We start from the raw sequence: 24,939 nt of genomic DNA on the forward strand, positions 1-24,939 counted from the left end.
AATGAGATTATGAAAATAGGCCCTAAATGCTAGAAATAAACATACTACCTCCGTTACAGATTATGTGCAACGATTTGACATAAAGCAGAGAGAGAAAATGTCTAATCGTTGCACATAACCTGTAACGGAGGTAATATAATAAAAGGACGGAAGGAGTACCATATTTTGTACTCCGTATATAGAGATCTGGTGCCAACTGAATAGTGAAAAGAGCCTCTAGGTAGTCGAGGCACACCAACTACCAAGGTTAATCTCATCTTTGCTTCCTCTTTAATCACAATACTGTAGTTTAATGGTGTAAATTTATCATATAATTATCAATTGACAGTTATCCAAAAGCAATTGATTACAGCAATTAATCTTCCTGTTTTCAAGTATAATTAAGATTATACTCCGTAAGAGACTACGGCTCCATTTGTCCAACTTATTTCAGACAAAATAAAATAATAAAATAAAACCTATCATAAGAAATTGCAGAAGGAAATTATAATAGACAAGAGAGCGAGCATATTATTCATAATTCTTACATTAATTTAAATCCGTTGCGGAGAACAAGTTCATACAAAAGGCGCCTGTAAAAAAAAGGCTTTGGCAAAACTAATGAAAAAACAATCTCACCCATAAGTGAAGATTGTAATGGCAGCTACTGCTGCCACAGCCAAAGCCCCCTACGAAACAAGGCACCATACTTCGAACTTACAAAAGCAACGGTAAACAACTAGCAACACTCACCAGTGACCAACACCCACTACCATGAGCGGAACATAAACCACTCGGACATGGAGGACTTGGTAAAACCGATACACAGACTTGAAAAAACACTTCTAAAGGTTCAGAACTCAGCTCTAAAGTAGTCTAAAGCCAAGCTAAAAATTTTTTTTTCTTTTTTGTATTTTTTTTTTTTTTTTTTTTTTTTTGGAATGAAGGTCCAGAAACCCAGCAAAAGATAGACAAAGGCCAAACCCTCCAAATCCAGAGACCAGTAACTGTAATCTCAGGCATCAACGACCGCTCAAGAATAAATTCTTGAAACAGATTTCCCATATTGAGGAAACCTGTAAAAAAAGGGGTATAAAATCGATCGTTATCCTCCTGGAAAAAGAGCCAAGTCTCTGGCAAAAGGTAAGCCCATTTTGAACTGATGGACCCAAAAAACTTAAACGAACGTTAACTATTCACGATTTCTGCTGATGTACTTCTGAGGCTACTTGAATTCACTGAAGAGCATATATAAGCTTCCCACTTAGGAAAGGATATCACACCTGAAAAGCCGCTGCACGAGCATGTCGACAACAGTGCTGCTGATTGAGTTGCAGTTCTGAAGATTCAGCCCCATGAGAGACTGACCCAACTTCACCAAGAATGGCAAGCACTTGTCTGAGAGCATTGAGCACCCAGATAAAGAGAGGATCTGCAAGCACAGCTGCTTTGACCGAGCCAAAGATGCAACACCAAAATCAGTAATGGCACACTTGGAAAGATCAAGTTCATTGAGCAGAAGGCAATCGTCAGCAATAGCCACCAATCCTGCATCAGTCACTTTTCCACATCCTTCAAGGTTCAACACCTCCAGGGTTCCACCATGGAATTTTGCCAGTGCAATGACAACATTGTCAGTCACATTAACACAGCCAGTGAGACCAACCTTCACAAGGCCAGCGCCAGCATCACAGCTCTCAATGAGAGAGAGAAGGCCAGCATCGGTGATACAGGGAAGCCCATTGAAATTGATACATTGCAATTGAGGACACAGCTTTGCCAACATGGCCAAGGTCATGTCTCCAAGCCCAGGGCAGTTACTAACTGTAACAGATCGAAGTGGTGTGGATTTGATTGGAAGGGGGAATCCCAAAATCATATCCTTGAATCCAAAGCAGCTAGACAAAGTAAGAGCCTTCAACTTAGGACCACAGTTAAAAAGGAGACCAAAAAACCCAATTTGGGTAATCCTGTGGCACTCTTCAAGTTGTAGGCTCTCAAGGGATCTTGCAGCTTTGGCAAAAGATACCAATCCGTTATCAGAAATGAAAGCACACTTCTTCAGAACAAATTGTTTCAAATTAGGACAACCTTTTCCAACAGCTTCAACTGCTACATCTGTGACTCCACGGCATGATGAAATGGTAAATGACCTGAGATGCTGAAGACCCTCAGCGTTACCCATGACCCAGAAACCCTTTTCATTCACATTCTGAAGGTTGGTCAAAACAAGATCAGTAATGGCCTTTCCATAGTGGCCAACAACAGCAAGAGAAAGATCAGTTACATTCAACCCCTGTAGCTTCAACTTAGTTATGGAGAAAGATGCTGATGCCATCAAACTCGCAACACCCTGATCACCGACAAGTGGGCAGTCCTTGATGGTAACTGACTTAAGGTTAGGACAGAACTGTCCAATTGATTTCACACCTTCGTTACCAATATACTGACAACCCTCAATACTCAACGAGGTCAAAGTTGGACAATTCTTGGCAATGGCGAGCAAGGCCTTGTTAGTGATTGATGGGCAATTGCAAAGGTCAAGTTTCTCAAGGCGGTGGCATCTGTTGGCAATCTCAATAAGGCCTTCATCTCCAATGGAAGAAATGTTCCAAAGAGATAAACTCTTTAGAGATGGGCAGCATCGAGCAACAGCCTTCAAACCAAGGTCTGTAACTCCACGGACGGAATTGTTTCCCCTGATCATAAGCTTGCCCAAACCACCACGAGCAGCACTTCCTACAGCAACAGCTGCAAGTCTAACATCGGTGGCTTTCTTACCCTCCAAACTCCTGGTAAGAAATCCATCGTTCTCGATCTCCTCAGCTTCATCAGCAGCAACCATATTTTTGTTGCATAGATCCTCACTAGGGATGCTGCTCAAAAGCATAAGCCATCGCTTTGAAACGCCGGCACAAGAACTCCTTTCCTGGTCCCCAGACAAACGTCTGAAGATCTCGAACAAGCACTCGTCTGGGAGGACATCAAGAGAGACCTGCTTCTTCTGTTCTACACTTTCTCCTGTTACAATAGGGGCACTGATCCTAGCCCTTTTGTTAGGGAAGTAAACATCCACATGGTTGGCAATACCAAGGGACAAAAAGCTACCAGCTTCCTTGGGGTTTGAGTATATTGATCCCCCATGGTAAAATTCCTCACTTCCTGAAAATCCAAATAACCAAAACAAATTCAGTATATGATTCCACCAACATCACTTGATCCCTTCAGCTAATTAAACTAACCATCAAATTACCCACATCATCCAAATTCAAGAGATCAACAACAATTCATGATTAAACTAAAAATTATAATACTGAATCACTCATATATTATCATGAACATCTACAGTGTTCTGCATAAATTCGAGGCCTTAACATACAGATCAAATGCCTATGTTCATAAACTCAAATCAATTTTACCCAAATTTAGCCTAATCCAACAAAACCCAGATGCCAAAAATAAATAAAATAAGAACCACCACTTCAAATTCATGCAACAAAAATTGATAAGCCAAATCATACCAAACCCTAATTAGCTCTAATTGAAACAGATTAAGTAAACCCCATATGCCAAAACTACCTGAAATTTTCAGTAACTAAATACCGAACAAAACCCAGATGCCAAATTTCCTCAAGCAACCCAATCATATATAAAAACCCTATCATACAAACCCTAATTAACTCTAAACAAAACATGGCAAAAGCACCCACATGAAATTAAATAAATCAATACAATAAAATCATAAAAATTTACAGAAAAGAAAGACAAGGATCCAAAACATACCACTGAAATCGAAGATCTGAGACATGTTGAAAGCTGATTAAAAACCTCGGAGAGGCAAAAAAGGGGAGAGCTAGACGAGTAAAAGAAGCCACCCAGATCCTCAACAGCTCCAAAAATCGAGATTATGAAGACAAAAACAACAAAGATGGATGAAAATTGAAGGTCTGCAAAATTCATGAGATGGGAAAGTAGAGCGTGAAAGAGAAAACCCTATTGAAAATAGGGCAAAAAAGGGGAAATTGGGGCGAAAGGAAAGAGGGGAAGGGGGAATGAATGAAACGAACGAACAATGAGAAAAGGTTTGGTGCTGTGGACGTGTTTTTATCTTTAGATGTTGTCAATGTATTAAGGTGGGTCCAACAAAAATAATGTAATTGATTATTTGATTTTATATTATAAGGTTATTAATAATAGGTGGGAAAATGCATGAATATGATTCATATACAAGGAATTTGGAAGGTGTGGGGGATAGATGACATGCAAATGCAATGAATCTCACTCTAAAACTTGTATTCTTTGCTCCCATTCCTAAGTTATCACATAAACACCCACTTGTCTAAAATACCCTTTTATTTGGGATTCAAAACTTGGGTTTGGTATAAGGTGTATTCTTTTTTCCCAAGGTAGCTTTTTTTTTTTTTTTTTTTTTTTTTTTTTTTTTTTTGTATGGTGATGGTAGTGTTTCTACTTTTAGCATCGTATAGCGTACGTAGTCGTTACTCGTTAGGGTTATGTACGTGTCCAATTTTCGTTTGTTTGAAACTGCAACTTGTCACAGTGAGAACTGAGAAGTATGTCTGCCTAATGATGTGTTGTCATTAGGGCTGTGTGTAGTGTTTTCCTATAAATATTAGGTCATATTTGGAAAATTTTCTTTGAAGTTGTGAATCACTTACGCTCCTTTGTCAAAAAAACTACTTCATATTGGTTATCATGAGTCTATGTTCAATTCACCTTATTATAGCAATTTATTGCTTATATCCTTATTAATGTCAAACCAAATCAATGATCTACTATAACATACCAAAGTTGATGATAATGAATTGATATTCTTATTTATGTTTTGATTGTCAAATATTTTTTTAGTTTTTGTATCACACGAAGTATAAAATCAAAAGTACAAAAATTTAGGTATATAGAAAATACACATTAAAGATAATTTATCAAGACCAACCCAATTCAATTAAGTTGGAAAATGTTTGTACGAGTATATTTTTTAAATCAAGATCTCGACCTCAATAGATTTCAATATTTTCTAAACATTTTTTTAGTCATTGTGTTTAAAACTGAGTTTTGGTGGAAATTTTATAAATTCTAGGCCGGCTAATGTACGCGCCACAGCTAGTCATACCTGTAAAGTTTTTTCATTTTGACTTTATGTCACACTTTTAATTATATATTGCCATCATTAATATAGGAAAATACGTAAACTAGTATTTTTAGCATAAATGTTCGCACACTATTCATAAGAGTAAAAAATAGGCAATCAACATTAATGACGACAAATAAGTAAATAAACATATTAAGGGGCATAGTTGTCTCAGCAATATTCATAAAATATCGAACAAAGATATTCAAGGTAAATACTTTGTATGTAAATAAGTATATTAAGGGGCTAGTTATTGTCTCAATACTATTCATACATGTAACAAATACTTCTTATTATATAATAGTAAATATGTAAATAAACATTTTAAGGGGGCATTATTATCTCAACACAATTCATAAGTGGTTAGCCATACTTTTTAAAAAGTATGGATTTACATTGTATAAAATTTAATTAAATAGATAGATAGTGTTATAACATTAGATAGTGTAATGGTACATTATATTTTTCTTATAATGCAAATAAAAATAGTACTGTATTATGCAAAATACAAGTTAGGATCGCGCTCATCACCTAGCTAGGAGATAGGTCTATATTACAAGTCTAACAAGGTTCCAACCCAAAAGTACATGACAATAATACTGTGATAGCCGCTTAGTCTTATAAAGTGGTCCTTTAATTTCATCACTTGTGATATTTTGGCCAGAGCACACTTTCATACTCCCCCTCATCGCATGGTTAAGTTGGCATAATGAACTTAAGCCATTAAGGGCTAGTTCTCTTCAGTTTAAGTTCAGTTCAATTCAGCTTCAATCAGTTCAGTTCAGTTCAATTATTAATTTCTTTCTCTTATAAACAATTCAGTTCAGCTCCAATCAGTTCAGTTCAGCATAGTTTGGTAAATTAGAATATACCCCAAAGCTCCCAAACAATGTCTAGAGATGAATCAAAGAAAATGTTTTCTGAAGCCTAATCACATTTTTACAATATACAACTACATGTACGTCTCAAACTCATATATGCATATAATATACCTCAAGTTTAAACACTAAGGTCATCATTTTTTTAGTTCATTTGTTTTTACTTATTTCAGATGTTCAAATCAGATTAAATCTTAAAAGGCAAGTTCAAATCAGGAAAAATAAGCTATGACATACTTTATCGTTTTATGTGTGGTTTTTTTAAATATCTTTAGTTACGTAATTATTATTATTATTATTATTATTATTATTATTTTGAAAATTACATATTTATAAAATGGATTTTGCTAACAAGCGCCCTGGGGCGTTAGATAACTACTCAATATATTAGTTAAAATAATACTATTAAATTTTCAATATATAACAAAATCACGCGTCGATCAGTGTAATTAATGTAATTTTACTTTAATATTTCCATATTGAGTTCTCTTATCTAACGCCTTGGGGACGCTAGGATCGTTAACTTTTTCCTAATAAAATACACATTACTATTTACTACAAATCTACCAAGACCCAGGTTGATACATACTAGTATATTTTGTTTTATAGATTATCAAACACATAAGATCAAAGTTTAGTCAAATTAGACAATTTGATCATATCATATCATACTAGCCTACTAGGTCACATCATATTAGACCATATAAGTTTAAATCAAATCAAATAAGCAATAATAAGGTGAACTAAACAAGCACTAAATAATAATTGTGACATTAATGTGTGGTAATTACTATATTGGTAATATTCTAACTAGGGCATCTCTTTCGACCTAAACGTGTCTTATTGGCAATAATATGATCTTGTTAGAAACGTAATGCACATCAGCACATATGATGGAACTAATTGTCTCATATTGAAGAAAATAGGGAAAGAATGACCAACTTTGCATATATAATCAGACTCGATCCCATGATCTCATTAAATATAGACTTTTGAATGACCTAGCTAGTGAAATAAATCAATATTCGTCACAAAAATATCTACAAAAAGATCACTAGCTATAGGAACTACAAATGTATAATCCATTCACTTATCAGAGTGCAAATAGACATATGATGTATAGTATTTGAATAATAATGAATACAATATGGACTATATAAAGAGACTAGCCAAATGGAATATCTAGAAAAAAGTTGAAGAAAAAAGTCACCTATTTCATTTTACTAGGGTATTATTAAGATAAGACCGTGTTTATAAAGAAAGTAAACAAGAGGCAAAGAGACCAGAATTGACATTGAAATTTGACAATTATAAGATTCATTGCATACTTTTTAATTAATTCATTACCAACTAATATAATATGTAACGTTATTTATACACTTGCCCTCTTGAATTTGTTGAATTTTTGACCGAATTTAAACGCGGCTACACTATATAATATGAACCTGGTCCAAGTCATCTAGCAACTTCCTCATGTTTTTTATTTTCTGCTTTTAATTAAACTATACTCTACTAATAATTTTTTTAATTCAAATTGTTTTAATTAATTTAATTTAATCCTTTAATCTTAATTATTTTTTATTAATATTAATAAACGTTATTAAACCGTCCATTTTGAGATCCACGTGCACGAACACACACACTCTCTCTCCTTTCTCTTTCCTAGGAATAGTATTTTACTCAAAATTCCTTTCACCTGAATAATTTTTGTTTAATTACATTAAATTTGATTTTCCAGTTCATATACAAGTTGGAAATTAGGTTACTATATGGTAATAAAAAGTTGATAAAAATAATCAGATCAAGTTGGTCTAAAAAACATAGATGATTATTAGCAAGTACATTCTCTTATGTCCTCAAGATCATGAATCTAGCAATTTTCACATGCCAAAGCTGGCAAATATACGCAACTTGCAAATATATCATGCTTTTATTAGCTAGGTTGGCTTACTCCTTTAATCAACCTGGTTTTAAATACTCCGTATTAAGGTACTTAATAGTTAATTAACTGGTCCCGAAAAAATAGATTACTTATTTACTTGTACTATGAATGTATAGTTGTATACGTATTTTTATGTGTCATTACGTGTCTATAATATTATTTGTAATCCCTCCGTTTTTAAGTACTTGTTCCATTTCTCTTGGAACGTATGCCGATGCTAATCTTTGATCACTTATATCTTTAATTATCAATAAGTATAAATTCTAACAATTGAAAATTAGTAATCTATTCATTGAGATGATTCCAACAAGTACCCACAAGACTATATTTTTTCTTATGTATAAGTCACAAACATTAGTCAAAGTAGGACAAATGAATAGTGCTAAAAATAGAAATGGAGCAAGTATTTAAAAACAGAGGTAAGATAGAAGCATATCAAAGTTCGAATCCTATCAAGTGAGAGTATTTGGGATAGAGATTTTCTTACCCTCTCCCCCCTAGGGCCCCTACCCTCAAGTGTCTGGTCCCCGCAAATACTGGATCAAAAAAACCGTGAGCTTTGAGGTTTGCTGTCCAATCTACCACTTAAAAAAAAAAAAGAAAAAAAAAAGTTATAACACACAAGTTGCCTTTAATGTGCTAATGGTTGATTCTTGAGCATGATAGAACCAAGGAGGCAAAAATATTGCATGCACTTATACAGTTATACCTTTTGAGTGTTATCCGATATAACTTCAATTATACCTTGCAAAATAGAACAGGTTGTATAGCAAAAAAATGTTCTAAAATTGAGAAAAGGTCTCTTTTAAGCTATTGCCATTACAATTTTAATTTCTACCTTATAGTTTTTACTTGTTTCGTGTATTTTCAAAATAAATCTTATTACTCCTATATTTTAAACTTTTTGTTTTATTTCCTTTAATGCATTTATACGTTAAATCCCTTTATTAAGTGTTTACTAAGGGACGTAAAATACTCTAAGAAATAATCCTAGAAATACTCCGTATTTTTTCCCCTAAAGGATCCAACTCATATCTGCGTAAGTGGCACGTGTATACAAGTCTTCTTAAACTCTCTCTCTCTCTCTCTTTCTCTATCTCTAATTACTAGTTTTGATTCTTTGCACCTAACTAATCTGGGTCTCTGAAGATCAATTGATTGATTAAGATACCCAAATTGGATTTCTCTAATTAATTAATTAATCATTATTATATGTTGTACCGCACCTACTCGTATATATGATTAAATACACAACATAACATATTGTCGTAATTGAGGTGATATCTAGGTATGAGATCGAATCTCGTCTAAACATACAATACTAATTGTATATGTTAACGTGTTTATAACGTAACGAGATTTTTTTTGGACTCTAAGTCCGGGACCTTAATAGAGTGGGTGTTTTTTTTTTTTTTTTTTTTTTTTGGGGGGGGGGGGGGGGGGTTTAGAATTATGGAATTTGATGGACTTAAATGAAAATGCATGCACGATCAAATTAACATTAGATTAGCTTAATTTTTTTATATTAATGTTCCATAAATCCTCTATCTTATCTTATTTTATGGATTTATTAAATTACAGCAAACAGTTGAACATTCTAATGGCTAATGCACGGATCACCATTCTATTGTAGTGCTAGCCAATTACACTACTAAACCAGTTTGCAAAACTTCTAAATTCTCTTAATGTGATTTATATAATTATGATCAAAATTTGGGGGTAATATAATATCTTATTAGTGCAGAAATAATGTTTAATAAGCCATGATGAATTAAAGTACTATAATAATTTAATTAACTTAGATATACATATATGGATAGGGGATTAGGGACTATGTCTTCTCTTGTAATTTTTTTTTTTCATAAAATCTCAAACCTATACATGTATAATGTGCTAGTTGCTCTTAAATTGCATATACAAGAAGATTAAAGAGGAAAGCTTTAACAATAATAAATTAAATGTTAGAGGATCATCGCTCTTGATACCAAAAAACTTAAACTAATTGTTGAGGCCCATGAATATATGTTATACTCTATCATTAAATACCATTTTACGTGAGATTTTTCATAATTATAATGCTTTAAGGGTTTCATATAATAACCATATTGAAAGAAAAATGATAAATACAGCTTTGCATATAAGTACTCTAGCTTAAATAAGAATGAACATATCATTAATAAATACTCCGTACTTAACAATGTGAAATTGTTTTCATTGATTTCTGACCTAATTCTAATACACGGAGGGAGTATAAGCCCTAATTAAGAGCTTACTTGTATACATTATACTTTATCATAATATCAGTATTAAAAACGTGATCTATTTTACCTTTCATCTTGCGTTGTTGTCACGGTACTAGAGTACAATCTACCTTCTTGTATCGAAACATGCAACAAAATTACAAAATTATGCCTTGTTGGTGGCAATAATTAGTCAATACGAGTAACACACACAAGCTAAATACTACTCCATAAACCTTCAAACTTGCGATTACAAGTGTGACAAAGTGGGCACTATAGAAAGAAAATGACTTGATATAATTAAACATTATGAAGCAAAAGAAAAGGGATCGGATTATCAACGTTGAATTCATTGATAATATTATAAAGTTGTATACTCTTACTGTCGTACATTATTGAATGCAATGCGGCGTGGGGGCTTTTGATTTTTAATGTACTTATAAAAACGGCTTATTCGATTTTATCAAATCTGTATGTACATTATTGAAATATTGGCTACTATTTGCATCCATTAGTCGAGGAGATAGTTGGTCCTTGAACTAACTATCCACGTCGGGCACATAATATATTATGTGTTTTATACATATACTAAAGTAATATTTGATGTAGTTAGTAGGAGTTTCACCTTATAACGTTAAGGTCACGTTTTCTAGTCTACCATCAGTTACAATTCTTGAGATGGAAACTAAAATATCCCTTATTGCAAGTGATTCAATACATACAGACTGTTAGAATTACGAATTTATTATAGACGCACTAAACTTTTTTCACAATTATGAGTTCGACAAAAAAAATGAAATAAATTGAGATCGTACTACACCCACGTATACCTTCAAATACATAATAATGGGTGTTGGAACTCTTGAAAGGGGATGCAAGTTGTCATAAAAACTAATACATCTTCACACCAAAGAAAATGAGACTTTCTCTCATTGTCGAGAATATTAAGTTTTGACATTAAAATTTGTAAGAATCTTATCTACCCTCCATTCTCAAGCATATGAATGGGTTGTGGGCCGAAGCTTTGAACACTTCCACAATCGTAAGGGAACAAATTGCCCCACTATACGTCACTCAATTTCATTCATTTATTATGACCATATTTCTCACGGTTTTCTCCTTCTCTTGTAGTTAAGTTAAAAAGTGCCCATTTTTATTTATGGTCATAATGTCTTACATGATACATACCATAACTTCACTTTATGAGATACTTCTGTTTGTACTACTATTTTAGGAGAAATTCCGACCACTTTTCAGAATTGTATTATTATTATTAATTTAAGATGACTTGCGAATAAATTGAAACTTACCTTCGGCCTCTACTTGAGATTATGATTTTTGAGAGACCTTTACAACTAAGCTAGATAACCTTCACACCAAACACTAAGTTGCGAAAACCCTCTTCCTCGAAATATCCTCATATACCCAACTATACTTCCTTTACTAGGAGCAAATTGGTTCTTTAAAAATAAATAAATAAATAAATAAATTTAGGGCAAATTGGCAACACATTGATTATCAATCATAGCAGTTACAGTTGGGCATCAATCAATTATAGAGAACTGCATAAAACATGAGATGAAACCAGCAATTTCAGTGGTAGACTGAAGCTAAGACCACCCACTTGTTGTAAATATAGGTAATAGTAACCCCTTGAATGCAAAATTCATAGTGGTGTCAAATATCAACTATTTTTTGTTACCTACACCTCCAACATGTAATGAAGCACTCTCCATCCCCCCTTTCCCTACCAAACCAATAAAGCAATTAAAAAAAAAAAAAAAAAAAGAATTTACACTTATTCAACACTTTAATTATATTTTAATGGGGTCAAATAAATTATATTCAGATCGAAATCACTCAATAAGTACAATAGCAAAATGGGTATGTTAATTGGATTATGTACAAGCTTGTACGATTGTTAAAAGCCACAATGGATAATGATGTAAATAAATTTTGGTTGAAAATATCAAGTATAACCCACATATAGAGAATAGAGTAATGGACCGAGTTCACATAACATTAAATAAATAAAAACATTAATACACAAATTGTGAGATAAGAAGCAGAAGATTACAGTATACACTTCTTTGTTTCTTTATACTCCGTACTTGCCATGTTTCTTTTCACACTTACTAATTCATAGTTTTAATCAGTAATTTCTTTAATTCTCACTATAAAAATGGTACTAAGTATTATAAAACGGAGAAAAAAATTGGACCACCAGGCGCCTATTCACAACAAAAAAAAAAAAAAAAAAAAAAAAAAAAAAAAAAAAGGACCAACACCGACCTAACCTTTCTCTATTCATAATCTTTGCGTCATTCATGTAAAAATCTCGAATATATGCGGAGGAAACAAATTTCCAGCATATGCCAAACAGCCATTAAAATATCTCTAAAACTAATGGTAGAATTTGTATTATATGGTCAGATCTATACATCGTAGTACATTTTTTTTTGAATAGCATACATCGTAGTACATTATGGTACTTTGTTGCATCTTTGAAAGATCTCCAACTTAGCTACATTGAATGTGGATGTACCAGTGCATTTGTGCCTAACACATCCGGGTAACATATCGCTCATACGACTATGTTACCGAGTATTAACTTAGATTACAATCTTAATAGAAGACGTTTCCAACTTTCGTGTATTAAGAAGATTTTTTTCTTAAAACGAGGGCGTTGGGATAATCAGCATTTGTTTGAGACGACAATGGGCATTTTCAGGAGGAAGAGGTGTAATTCATCACCGTTAACGAGTCCTTACAGCAAGTTACGGAGTACAATCAGGGACAAGATAGCAAAACTGGTGAAATGGTAGCAAAATTAGGCATGAAACCACTTATAGAATATTTTTTCATGATAACAAGGTGTCCTGTGTCTTTACAAACCAATAAAATTGAAATTTTATGTTCTGCAAAACATGTTTCTCTATGATTGCAAGGATGAAAAATAGATTCCCACAAATTTCCATCAAATACACTAATTCAATCATTTTTCTGCACATTAGATCATGAAAAAAGACGACTCAAGTCAATGATATCGATTACCTACTAATCATGCAGATTAAATTAACTTGATGGCAGGAAATTAAAAATCAAAGCTAGAATTTTATCAGATTGGAAAGTTTTTGACTTGATGTAGGAAAACAGATGAGTTCTGAGGATTAATCGTGCTCTAGAGGTGATCATTTTAGCTTTGCTACTAATCATCTTCTGGCACCAAACCTTTACAAAATCCGAGTGGTTGCTAAAAGGAAGAATCATCAGTTTTCAAGATTTTGGTATAGCTCAATCATACAAGCCTTCTTGTTCCCAGACATCAACGAGAAAATCAACCATTTCCTACAAAAAACAGCAACCAAACGTTGGTAAACAATTACAACTACTGCTTCTTTAGTCCTAATCAAATTGAGGTCTTCATTATAAAGAGTAGGCATCAGCAACTACTAAAAATTACAGTTCGTAGCAATGTATATTATTCGGAATCCTTAGTTAAGGACATCAATAAGGTTGATATGAGAAAGTTCAAATTATAACATTATACTATTGGAAGTGGCCTATTATAATTATATGGGGCAAACTAAACCAAAGATGAGCCTATAGTTTTAAATAGGGGGAAAAATGAAATATACGGGAAAAAACAAATAACAGCTTATGTTAAGTACCGAGTATATACTTACAGGCAGAGGGATGGGTTGAGGAAAAGGCTTATTTGTCCCAAGCAGAGTCTCGTATGTAGCATTCCAACTGCACAGTACAGCATTTTGCTCAATTTCATAGGAGCAGCAGTAAAACAACCCAGCAGGGAGAAAAAGAGAGCATCAAACAAGATCAGAACTACTAGCCAATGGCTTATATATATTGACTAAACAATATAACAACAAAAGAAAAGAGCCTAAGCTCAATTGTCTCCAGGTAGTCAAAACACAAGACACAAATTTACCTACACTAGAGAGCATCCTAGCATAACCTATCCGATCAACACACATAAGTCAACTACTTGTAGACAGACCTTTAGGATTGCAGCTTGAACACCTAAAATATTGAGAAGTGAAAGGAGTTAAACCTAAGCCCTAGAAGACTTTCTGTTAACGAGCCTAGAGCATGAAGTCTGGCAGATTGATTCCACTTCAACAGCTTCTTCAGTTATCACCAAAAAGATCTGTAAGCCAACTCATTCTACTCAGAGGGAATTCATAACGAGAGCACCCCCAAACAATTTTTTTTTTCCCAAGGCTTTAGTTTTCCTATTTCTAACCAACAAACACAACAACCTATCATATATCATGCTTTGATAAATGATTCCTGAAAAACATCATCTGGAACACCCTTTGAATAAACCTCAAGTAACCTACTAACTCGAATTTTCATTCTATGTAAATCAGGATTCAATCAGTGAAGTAATTAACCACATAGATTCTGCAGTTCAATAAATCTATGTTAGGCAACCTTAAGAAATACAAATTTCCATACCTTAATCTGGGTTCACGCATTTTTGGCTGGTTACGAGACTTTCTATCACCAACCCACTGCTGCCTCATTTGGTTCCAGAGAAGTAGGCCTGCATCCAACAGATTTTCAATCTACAAGTAAATCTAAATTTCTTGGATACTTCGTATAAGAATTCAGTCAAAGGGATATCTTTCAAATGATTATAATCCTATGCATAACCACATAGAAATGAAAGAAGAGAAAATAGTACTTTGAATAATTATTATAGCAGTCACACCCAATCATCAATTATAAATTAGTAGATCCACATACTCCAGCATAAACAACAGTAACAAAGAAAATAATAATAAAATAATAATTAAAAAAAGGAGACACATGCACAAACTGTTGCCTTTGAGGTCTGTTTCTCTGCCCAAATAACTGGATGAACTATAAATAGACATCTCCAAGAATCAGTATAACCACTTCAAGTGTTACATGGTAATAATAATACATTATCCATTTCTTTTAGGCACTGGAGATGGGGAGGGGGAAATCCTGGTTAATTATAGGGAAAATTAAGCAGGAATACCAGCTGGGAGAGTTGGGTTGGAATAAAGAGGAAGGAAACTTGCCATTATTTACAAATTCAGAAGGATTGCTTGTGCTTCCACCACCACCATGGGGATCAAGGTTCTGATTAGAGGCACTCATAGATGAAATGCTTCTCTGTGACTGAACTGCACTATTGTCCATTTCATACGAGCTGCTCCAAATTTCGACTGGTAAGCTTGATTTCTTTACGGATCGGCCTTGTATTTTCAATCCTTTTGATGGCTCATCCACAGCGATTATTAGTTGGGGCCTGGTACAGCATCCAAGACAACCACTGCTCTGTTGCAAAATCAGGCATTTTTAAAATGATTAGTACCACCCTCTCAACATTCAACCATAAATGATGGAGTTATATATAGACTACATCAACAAAACAATCTAAGCCTATGTTCCATATACACTCAAACCCATATTTTGCTGAGTTTTGAGGTAAAAAAAAAATGTTAATTTCTTCACGTTACAAGGGAAAAGTTCAACCATTCACATCACATTCTTAGAGCTATCTAATGCTTATGGCGATCACAGAGTAGTGAGCACTCAAAAACAATAACAATTTTCATGGGGGTGGGGGTGGGAGGTGAAAGTATTATTAAAATACTGCATATTGATCAATCATTATGAAATAACAACATCCTATGATAAGAAGAAGCCTAAGAACACTTCCATAAACTATCACCAAAGCAAAGCTTTGGTTGCAGAATGATTTGGGGTTGGCTAACATGAATTGTCATATGGACTTGTCCACCAAAAAAAAAAAAAAAAGTGATACACCTCCTGTTTTTAAATACTTGCTTGTACAGGGGCAAGTGGAAGATTAAAAAGTTATAAAAAGCAAAAGTAGTTGAGAGAATTGGAAGAGACATAATATTATATAAATAAAATATGATTTATGTTGGGTCCACTAGTTCAGAGAATTGAATTAAATACTGTAAAAGCTTTCCAAACAAGGAAATGGAGCATGTATCTAAAAACGTCCGAAAATAGAAAGTGAAGCAAGTATTTAGAAACGGCCGGAAATGAAAAGTGAAGCACGTATTTAAACACGGCCAGAAAAGGTAAACGTTAAACGTTAGTTATAAACGTTTTCCTTTTCCAGTCGTGTTGAAATAAATGAAACGTTTCCTTTTTTTTAAAAGTTATTTCTCTTTGTTATTTAATAATATTCTCTCTATTTTTAAATAACATTCTACAAACTAATGATTCTCACAAAATCCCTTACTCTTTTCTATCTCCTCAACTCATAACTAACCTTTAAAGTCCGTGAAAGTCAAAACGTTTCATTTATTTAAACATGGAGGGAGTATTACTAAAAGAGTGGAAGGGAACAAGCATATATTACATTAGAATAACTCAAGATGATATACAAAAAGCCTTCATATACATCGAAAATAATAAAAAGATGGGTTACTATTTTCATATGAAACATCATTGTCACTGACCACCACTATGCATTTACATAAGAAAAACCTGTTAGGAGCCTATTCTCATCCATGCTAGAATGTGCCTGTTGAAGCCGCATTAACAAATGATTCTTGTTGTACAACATATTCTAGAAAGACCTGTCAGCATAATGTACTAGTGTTGGGGGGCTGTTCCAAGCCAATGTTTACATACACATAACCCATGCTATCTTATGTTGTGAGCTCAGAGAAACCTATGAGAAAGCACCGAGCTACCGTTTTATGATCTGAAGAAAATACTATACAGCTATGCAAGCAAACAGATACACAAGTTTTGTGTATTCAACAGAGTGTTTAACCGGGTAAATTTTAGGGAGAATTCAAAAGAACAAACCCTTATATTTACTTACTGATCAAACTGATTAGTGATAATGAAATCTGATTTTGATTGATTACAATTGACTTTTACTTATTAAAACTGATCTTAAACCGAATCTAAATCTTATAAGGTGGGCAAAACAAATTATAAATAGCCAAATGGGCCAATTAAGCAAGTAGCATAAAATGTTGAAAACTTTTTAAGAAGATATGGACTATGAAGTAACTATCATAAAGGTCTCAATACACATAAAGTTTATATTATGCATAAATGAGCAGTACTTAGAGCAAATAACTCAGACATGGGTGAAGCTAAAATCAAAGGTTTGGAAGAGCATAACTCGATATATCAAAATAGCTACTATCCAATTTTCGGACTTCAATTTCGTTCTACACACAACAACAAATATGTCTACATCAATGTGTGCACAAGCTACTGTTGTCAAAAAGTACTCCCCAACTAAATTTTCTTCTAGCACTGCATGCTATACAAACATCAGAAACCAGAAAAGTTAAGCAGAGCTTAGCACTTTCAGCACCATAAAAAAGAGCAAGTAGTTATCTTATCCTACCACATACATATTATGCCTAATATCCAAACCGCTTTTCAAAACTTAACTACTAGCAGAAATTATATGAAACACTCAAGAGAAAAATTGGAAGCCCTTACATTGAAAAGGTTCCTGCATACATTTTTTATCTTTTCGATCATGAGACAAGCAAGAGCGCCAAAATAAGCAAGGGAAAGTTGTAAAAATGAACAGCAACGCTTTCTCTCAACACAATTGTCGATTTCAATCATCAAACAACATCTTGAATTCATGTCTTGTGCCAATAGGCACACACAACAAAGAAATATAGAGTGGCAAAGAGTGTAAAGGAGAGAAAGAGAGAAAGGGGGCGCGAAAAATAGAATTAAGCTTCTCGAAATTTTAGAAACAACATATTCACAAGAAAAAGGCTAATGTCTCTCAATCATCTGTCACAAGTTACCTCACAAAACAAGGCAAGACTAGATTCCAATCCAAAGAGCAAGCAACTTCACTAATACTATTAAGGCATCTTTATAAAACAAGGTAAAGAGAACAACAACATTGTTTCCAACAAAATACTAATAAAGGGTACACAGCTGTAGCTTACTACAGTTGAAAGAATGGTTTATGAGCTGTAGTATCTTAAACAGAACTAAATTTAGAAACCTTTTTTAAACTTGTTACTCTTAACACTTACTCATTAAGTACCCTAACCCCGAAAAAATCTAGACAACACTATAAATGGGGCACAACTAAGGCAGGTTTATTTGAAGTCAAAAGGTATAGATGGCCTCCATAGCAAATCTTCTACTCCACAGTACGCAGTACAGTACTAGTTATGGAGTATAAACATCGCCACGGCAGTGATGTACACGAGATTCGATCCAAGGTCCGTGTAATACTCTCAAACTATAACCAACTAAGCTAATCGACATCCGACCCCACCAAATAGTAATGATAAAAATCAAGAAACAGTCAATAAGTTCAACTAAATTGAATCCTTCATTTTATCCAATGACTCAACAAATAATCATACCAATTCAATTTACATAAAGAATTAGAACAATCAACCAAAAGGGTATTAGATTGGAATATGGAAAAAAGAACAGTAAATTATTCCAATTCTTTGACAAATTAAAATTGAGGGAAGAGTGACTCACCCCATGCATGCAAATATGTGAGAAATCCAAGAATCCAAGCAGAAATTGTTGATTACCAAGTAGCATTTACTGGAATAATCACACCCAGATACTTCAATTTGCTATTTTGAAGAGATCACCATACTTCATATAAACTAAACCCCAAAAAAAAAATTTAAAAAAAAACCCCAAAAAAATTTAAAAATAAAACCCAAATGTAGAAATCAGTGAATTCAATTGAAGAAAATAGCAAAAGATTAAATTTAGGAGAGAGAATGAAATACCTGATAATTGCGAGCTACTTGAAGGCTTCAAGAAACAATATTGAGTAGTTTTTTTTTTTTTTTTTTTAAGTCTGGTTTTTTTATTGACTTTATTTTTTTGGTAATTTAAAATTCAATTATTGGGAAGTGAAAAAGGAGGAAGAAGAATAAAGTTTTGTAAAGAATATAATTTTTTTTTTTTTAAAAGAATTGAATTTATATAATTGTGCTAGTTGCTGATATTTTTCAGTTTTCAGTTATGGATAATAAGGAGAGTAGAAAGAGGGGAGGTTGGCCATTTAAAAAGGGTAGATGGAAATTGTCAGTCTGTCAGTGGATGATTCAAGATCTTTGAAATTTTGATTTTGAAAAAAAAAAATTATTATACTAAATTTTTGAAAATTGAATACATATTACAGATAAAAATGTGTAAAAAAGGGTGGGATATACTGATTTACGGAGTAGATTAATTTTGTATAAAAATACCATATATATAAAAGTGAGTACGAAGTATTTTTCTTCGAGAAAAATCAAGTTAATATTAAGTTGCACGAGCTTAACTAAACTTTATTAGTTTCTTCTTGAATATATTAAAAAAAAAAAAAAAAAACATGTTTTTAGAGACAATCACTCTCACAAGAGTCACAACTATAGTTTTGAATAGATGGAACCTAGTAGATAAGAGCACTCCAATCACGTTGTTTCCTGTTAATAGAGCATTGTTAACGACATTTTGACAATCATTTATGTTTTGGATGATAGGGGATAAATATTTACGAGTAATTATTTTTCAAGATAAGGATGACATTTTTGTAGAGACAAAGTCACAACTCACAAGAGTTCTAAGTGACATTCATACCTTAAAAAACTTATCTTAACTAATTTATAGTCATTTGTCAATGATATTATCAAACTTATCTCATTTTAGAAGAATTCAAATTTGATTTGTTTTCTAGAAAATACTCCGTACTTCAGATAGATAAAATGAAATGGATTGTTTCCAGAAGCAAATTCCATACATTATACATGAAATACAAGTAATGGTAATGCTGCTGTCTTAAAAGAATGTTTATGAACATTGTGTTCTGGTTAAATACATCAATTCTTCTATTGTCTTGCCTAGGCTATTAATCATTCACCTTTGTTAATTGCTATGCTTATGTACAGAACAACAAAATCCCTGAACTTTTGGTCTTCCTTCGCATTCCGCAGCTCTGATCTTAAACATATCAGCTTATGCTTCAGTTGCTCAATGACAGATGCTTCTGCAAGAGAGTGCAGCAACAAGGAAAAAATTATTAGTGAAACATGATATGACTTATACCGGGTATACTCTACTGCTACACCTTCAAATGAGGATCATCCTAAAAAAAGAGCTGAGATCACTTTAAGAGTTTAAGTGATTCATTATTTTTTCTGAAATGTCAATAATCAACAGGTTCAAAGAATAAATGCGATTACTTACCCTTTTGTCTTGTAAGTCTTGTATTGAAATATCAATGTTCCTAAGTAGTAAGTATAGGAGGCAGCAGATCGGACTTAGTCCCGAGAATAGGAGCAATGGTGTCAGGGAAGAACTTTTCATCTTCAGAAAGCAGGGTAACATGTCCAAAACTTGTGACTTTGATGGGATATCGAAGGAGGTGGCCAGGCAAGTCTTGATCGAAAGTTTCACTAGAATATATTTTCCAATATTTTTCAGCAAGACTGTTCACAACTTGCATGCATTCCAGTGTCTCGGGATACAGAAATGATACATCCATATGGTGAAGGTGCTCATACCACAGTGCCATTCTAAAGCCATATATATGCGCCTTTGCTGGCTGCCCTGCAGATAAATGATACGGCTGGTAGGCTCCCATTGCTATCTCTGTGTCTCTTCCCCCATCCATTGACCGCTGGTTTATATTTGCAGACCCAATAATGATGTATTCATCATCAACTGAAATGCAAGATATATAAACAATATTACTGCAGAAAGAATCAAAGCAATTGAGGGATAAACCAAGATGTTAGGCTAGAAAGAAGAGGTTAGGAGCTTTGTCTTTTTAAGGCTATATTGCATTCAATTTATCGTCTGTTTATTGGCAAATTGCTGGCTTCTTCTTCATTTGTGTCAAAAAAAAAAAAAAAAATGAATGTCATTTCAACACATCTCCTACTCCAAAAGGCAGCTAAAAGAGATCAAAGAAGGGAAACACATAATTTCCAGCAAAAAGAGATAACGAATTATTAGTAAAACCAAATAAAATTTACAAGGAATAAGTTAAAGAGACCGAACAGACCATATAATGATTGTTGGTGAGCACAAAATACCTATCATCATTTTAGCATGAACATATATCATGAAACGTCGATTGTGTTGAGCTTTGTCATATGTAGAACCAGGCACTGGCTTCTCTGCAGGCTGATCTTCCCCAGTTTTCAAAACCTCCCGATTACCAAGACAGAAAAATGATAAATAATCTCTTGGGTGTGCGTTGAGATTCATGCGTTGTATGGCATTGGCAATATCAGTATACATCATTTCCATTGTCCTCCTCTGCCAATATAGTATTGCCTGGACAGGACCACTTTCAGGCTGTCCTTCAGGCCACATAGGTATTACAACATACACAGAAAATCTCTCTCCAGCTTCAATCTTACTGATGATCTTCAATGACAGCTCTTTCGGTATGATATGCAAGGCATCAATATCTTCCTCAGGTTTCCATGCATACGAACTTCCAAGAAAGTATTGGTTTTCAATGTATATAAAGTTCTTTGCTCGTCTGATGGCATTTATGTATCCATCTTGAATGCTACGATCTATGATACTGCCTCTATCACAGTAAAGGCCAACCTGAAGTGCCTTATTTGGGTCTGATGGGAAGCCTACCCCTGGTTCTCCATCAAGTACCACCGAACCTCCATCAATGGATCGGAATATCTGAACATTCCAAGATTCTTGTTCTTCTGCTGCTGTCATTACCTCAAAAGGTTTGGTTATTCTTTCCTTAAGCTCATCTAGTGAATATAGGAAATGCTTTCCCACTTGCTTAGTCCATCTTTGCTCAAAGTTATAAAGCACATCCCAAGCGACAGGTCCTTCTAGCCGGCAATGGATATCATGCCATGGTTCCCTCGGACCACCTTTTTGTATAGAAGCTCCTGGAAAATTAGGCTGATGGAAATCATCCTTGTGAATTGTTTTTAACGTCCTAAAAAGAGAATGATCTTCTGTATCATATCTTCCATCACAAAGATCAATACCTCCTAAGAAACTCACAATTATCCTCTTTAGTGATCCAGGGCTCTCACAGTCAACCACTACTGTCTTCTGATGGTGTGTAAGCATAGCATCAACCTGAACACCCCGTATCGTGCTTAATCCTTGGCCAGCCTTCCGAGGACACTTAACACACCGTACATTTGTATTCTGAAAGTAAGCAAAGGTGTCTTCATCATGGGTTCCCATTAATCCTTGCCTATTATACGGCTCTGAAGTTATATCATCCCAAACAAGTATGAGAACTCTCATGTCTCTCTCTTTAGCTTTCTCCTTGAGAAGCTCTCCTAAAGAAAGATGAGCAAGATCCCCTACCGCCTTTTGCCTACGAGGATCCCTTATTAAGGTGATCTTTGTGTTAACAGACCAGCCAGCTATGTAAATCAGGTATTTTGCATTAACAATGGCATCAAATATATCTTCCCAGCATCGCCGTGACTCATAATTCTTACCTCCATGAAGCATTATGGAAGGGGTAAAACTGTCAGACACATGTGCATCTTGATAGAGAAAGACTTTGCAACCTTGTCTCTGTCTAAAGAATGTGGAAGGGACTCCTCCATACTGTGGATTTTGGATGCCCTGAGACCAGTATGGATCTCGAGTTACATCCAAAAATCGTACACTGACATGAATTTGTGATCGTATGGAGTTGCCACTCTCATCCAATATTTCAAGCCATCTGTCTATTGGACGACCTGAAATGACTTCTCTAACAGGCAAAGAAGCTCTTCCAATCAGAGTTGCACTAACAGGATTTTCGTCCTTGACAGTAAATGTAATTTTCGACACCTCATGAGCACAATAGACACGAAATTTTTGAGACCAACGAGGCCTTGAAGGGTGGGTAGTAATGATTTTTGTCCGTGCAACTCTTGCTTTATCCAGATCAATTGTGGCATACAGTCTGAAACCTGCAAGCTGAGGACTGCACGCGCAATATCCTTTGATTCTGTACAATAATGTTCTCCATACCCTTCTTGGATCATCAATACTCTATTTTCCTCCAAGCAAAAAAAAAAAAAAAAAAAAAAAAAAGAGGCAGCTAAGTCATTTTTTATGTCTGATTTCATGACAACAAAATGCAGAATCATGATGGTAAACTATGTTTGTGCTACACGCGAAGTAACATGTATTGGAAGATTTATTTTCATCATTTTGCATTATTCTTGAAAACACCAATGCTTTGTTGATCAAAGAAAATGAATTATAAGATCAGAACTATGGATGATTTAACCTCATAACTTGGTATTATACTTTTATGTTTCTTCTAAGGCAAAGTAGCTTGAAAACTCATGATAAATGGAATTACATTTTTTTTTTTTGTATCTTTATCACAAAATTTAAGGTCTATGTAACAAAATTCCTCCAAAGCTATGGAAGTTATTTACCAAGAAGGGCATAGGTAATTTGCACTCCCATAGTCCCATAGTTCTCTTATATGTTCCATTGCCCGAGGGGCCGAGGATGATTAACCATAATAAATATTGGACTTCCATAAATCCCATATCAAGGACGATTTAAATGATTTAGGTAGGTTTTAGAAAACCCTGAAAAAACAGGGATACTGCTTTGTTATTTGAGATAATATATCATAAGCCTTTTTGTCCTTGAATAAGCAATTCCACCATAATTAGCCCACTTAAGCCTCCCCTAATCAACTTTCGTAAGGATTAATTACAGGGTTTACAAGACAAATTAGATATGTAGTATGTTAAAATTTCATTCATCTATACAAGTACTTGTACAATATTTCATACAGAGTAACAGGATAATTTGCAAGAAATTTAGAGTACCAAGTGTCCCTCTTTAAAAACTGTGTCATACAGGTTAAAACTATGATAGAAATTAAAATGAAGGTTACAAAAGACAACCAATAATGACATAATAGATGCAAACCTATTACTCTTCAAGCAATCAACTACTCTTTTAGTTCGGAATTAATAGTCATGTAACTCATGGTTCAATTGTGTAACATAACATAAACTAGTTCAGAATTACTCGTAATAGTCACGTAACTCATGGTTCAATAGTGTAACATAACATAAAATGATACCGCGACAACTAAAATTGAAGGAAGGTTGTAATAACTTAGAATAGCTAGCTGATTAACTAACCTGTTTCAAAAGGGGTAATCCACAACCCAAATGCAGCTTATCAATTTCATGTATTTCGGCAAAAAGCACCCCATGAAGCAATGTGGGCCTTTGATTCATTCCTCAGAAAAATCAATGAAACCCTGCAAATTCAAGAAACGATCAAATTAATCACCCCAACAAGAAAAACCCAGAAAGTTATAAACGCTAAAATAAAATTAGCAACCTTTTCTCAAAAGGGAATTGAAAATTCTGAACAGTTGAAATTGCAGAAAAGTTAAATGCCCAGAAAAATTGGTAGATTTGAACAGTATAAATCAGGTGGATTTTTTTGCAGGAGATCTCCATGAATAAGCCAAGTTTGTGTAAAGCAATGGATATCTTGAGATGATGATTCTTCATTCTTTCCTCGTTCGCAAGATTCTCTTTAAAAATTCAGAAATTTTTTGTTCTCAACTCTCCTTTCAAGTTTTCTTGTATCGCATTTGGGCAAAGATTAAACTATATTGGTACAGTCTCCACTACTCCGTAACATAAAACATGAAAGCCTTGATAACCGCGGACCCGCTCTAATTAGTTATAGACACGCTCGGGTGTGTATATAACAACCTCTCCGGAT

At 34.1% G+C, this 24,939-nt stretch overlaps 3 protein-coding genes across 8 annotated transcripts; all 3 read right to left on the bottom strand.

Annotated features, from left to right (window-relative positions):
- Positions 1-510: 510 nt before the first annotated feature.
- On the bottom strand, positions 511-4,060 carry LOC145642463 (EIN3-binding F-box protein 1-like). Its single transcript, XM_081693651.1, has 2 exons — positions 3,763-4,060; positions 511-3,141 (listed from the first exon to the last, which is right to left on the bottom strand). Exons 1-2 carry the CDS (start codon positions 3,785-3,787, stop codon positions 1,244-1,246), a joined length of 1,923 nt encoding a protein of 640 aa, XP_081549777.1. The 5' UTR covers positions 3,788-4,060; the 3' UTR covers positions 511-1,243.
- A 9,011-nt stretch (positions 4,061-13,071) lies between these two features.
- Positions 13,072-19,221, bottom strand: LOC145642465 (uncharacterized). 6 transcript variants are annotated; one of them, XM_081693654.1, is made up of 6 exons: positions 18,978-19,221; positions 18,715-18,783; positions 15,264-15,522; positions 14,671-14,758; positions 13,878-13,944; positions 13,072-13,539 (listed from the first exon to the last, which is right to left on the bottom strand). In XM_081693654.1, exons 2-6 carry the CDS (start codon positions 18,778-18,780, stop codon positions 13,486-13,488), a joined length of 534 nt encoding a protein of 177 aa, XP_081549780.1. In that variant the 5' UTR covers positions 18,781-18,783; positions 18,978-19,221; the 3' UTR covers positions 13,072-13,485. The 6 variants fall into 6 exon arrangements, with proteins under 6 accessions (XP_081549780.1, XP_081549779.1, XP_081549784.1 ...); XM_081693653.1 differs by having other exon boundaries at positions 18,715-18,848; positions 18,978-19,218; XM_081693658.1 differs by lacking the exon at positions 18,715-18,783 and having other exon boundaries at positions 18,978-19,203.
- Positions 19,222-19,852: 631 nt separating this feature from the next.
- LOC145556791 (phospholipase D alpha 1-like) lies at positions 19,853-24,805 on the bottom strand. The gene is made up of 5 exons (XM_081618441.1): positions 24,547-24,805; positions 24,342-24,463; positions 21,273-23,220; positions 20,422-20,898; positions 19,853-20,221 (listed from the first exon to the last, which is right to left on the bottom strand). The coding sequence occupies exons 2-4, from the start codon at positions 24,438-24,440 to the stop codon at positions 20,462-20,464; spliced, it is 2,484 nt and encodes an 827-aa protein (XP_081474567.1). The 5' UTR covers positions 24,441-24,463; positions 24,547-24,805; the 3' UTR covers positions 19,853-20,221; positions 20,422-20,461.
- Between the last annotated feature and the right edge of the window lie 134 nt (positions 24,806-24,939).

The sequence above is a fragment of the Chenopodium album genome, chromosome 8 (assembly GCF_948465745.1).
Source record: "Chenopodium album chromosome 8, dcCheAlbu1.1, whole genome shotgun sequence".
In the NCBI taxonomy this organism is placed as follows: domain Eukaryota; kingdom Viridiplantae; phylum Streptophyta; class Magnoliopsida; order Caryophyllales; family Amaranthaceae; genus Chenopodium; species Chenopodium album.